General features: G+C 42.8%; 1 protein-coding gene across 1 annotated transcript in view; it reads right to left on the bottom strand.

Annotated features, from left to right (window-relative positions):
- T265_13916 (hypothetical protein) overlaps positions 1-1,654 on the bottom strand; it is a gene marked incomplete at both ends in the record, with an annotated part of 22,921 nt that overhangs the window by 10,264 nt on the left and 11,003 nt on the right. The window contains 1 exon segment of the mRNA XM_009171157.1: positions 148-255. Within this exon segment, the coding sequence (XP_009169421.1) occupies positions 148-255 (108 nt within the window).

Here is a 1,654-nt window from a genome sequence, read left to right as displayed (position 1 = left end):
CAGAGAGTGTTCGCAAAAAATAGATATATATATATATATATATATATATATATATATATATATATATATAGCATATGTATAGCATACATCCTGAGTAAGGAGAGATGTTCAGCCAGACAGGGGGAACAATCAGTGAGTGTGACTTACAAAGACAGTGTACCGGGCAAATAATCATTCTTGTAGGCGATTCCAAAAGTAGCCAGAATGGACGATATCACGAGTCCAGCAGCAAACGTCATCCCAGCCGCGACATTCCTGAAAGAATGAGAGAGCCAGAGGATATGGTGATAGATTCGTTGTACATGGTAGAAGGAGGTTCTTCAGAGTGATGCCTGAATTAGCGTTTTCCACGAATTAGTCGATTCATGGAGACCCCAAAATGGTCGTTTGAGAACGCGTCTGCTCAATCGCATATGCTCCACTGACGAAGACCAATGACTGCTTTTGAGGCTCACCTTAATATCAAGGGACATTACTGGGTCCTTGTATTTTCATCATATCATATTTGGAATGTCAGTTGGCTACCCTAGCGCAGTCGTTCTGGCTCGGCCTCTTTAGAACCGTAAAATAGTGGACTATTGCTTAACACCAATAAGATTTGATTAGGAGTGCAACATATCCTTGATTGGCCATGCTGATTTTCGAACCCTGGATAGTTGACGTGCCAGGAAGCCTACACAAACCAGATGTGATAATCTAGAGGCGCGCAGCGCATCGTGGTGTACTGATGGTGGCACGAATGTTTCGCTATGGCGCGTAGAGTTTCAACAAGAGAAAAATTACTGTCGTGCCGCAACCACAATCTCAAATATAACTGCCAATACCTACTCGTTTGTAACACCGTCGAAATAATAAGGCTTAAAAATCCACGGAAGCGTAGAAGATTAGCTCTCCCGAGAAGTGTACTAGTTCAAGAAACATAGCTCGGATATGTATATGCTCACAGTACCAACACTGCTGTTTGCAGGCGAAGATGACGTAGCGACTTGGCAGTCATCTCGCGGGAGGAGACACGAGAACGACGCTCACTTAGTGGTACAAACGTAGACCACAGCATGCGAGCCAGAGACCTCGAGAGAACGAACTTGAGCTCTAACACTGGGAGTTGTCACCATCAAAGTGTCTTATGTAGTGATAATCCGCCTTAAAAGGTGTCAATCAACAGCTTTTGAAATGAAGGTTGATGATTCACTCGAGAGTTCACAATGTGGGGCTTTGACGAAGACCTTCCTATCTTAGACAAGTGAGACCACGTTCAGTCATAGGAACGCGGTACTATCATAAAGAACATCATTTCTATTTTGCACACAGTTATTTCACGTCCATCCGGTAGCACGTGTTACCCACAGCGCTAATCGAAGGACGATTCGCTAGATTAATCCGCATCACAACTAAATAAATAAATAAATGGACAAAAGATAACTGCCTATAATCAGCTTTGATTTTCCAACTCGTCGGATGGTAATCTGTCTAGAATACCTTATGATTAGTGTAGTACGTCTATTTATGTATAGCTATACCTCGAATATCGCACCAACTGAAACATGAGGTGGCCTGGTGCAACACATTCAGTTGCTTAGAAAAACATCATAAACGAGAGATTCAGCTGGGCTCCAGGCTCGCAAAACCGAACTTGTTTGCAAATGAGTGTATT

This window comes from Opisthorchis viverrini (assembly GCF_000715545.1).
Source record: "Opisthorchis viverrini unplaced genomic scaffold opera_v5_119, whole genome shotgun sequence".
Taxonomy (NCBI): Eukaryota; Metazoa; Platyhelminthes; class Trematoda; order Opisthorchiida; family Opisthorchiidae; genus Opisthorchis; species Opisthorchis viverrini.
Note: the sequence above shows the minus strand (reverse complement) of the source record. Positions and strands in the feature narration are given on the sequence as shown.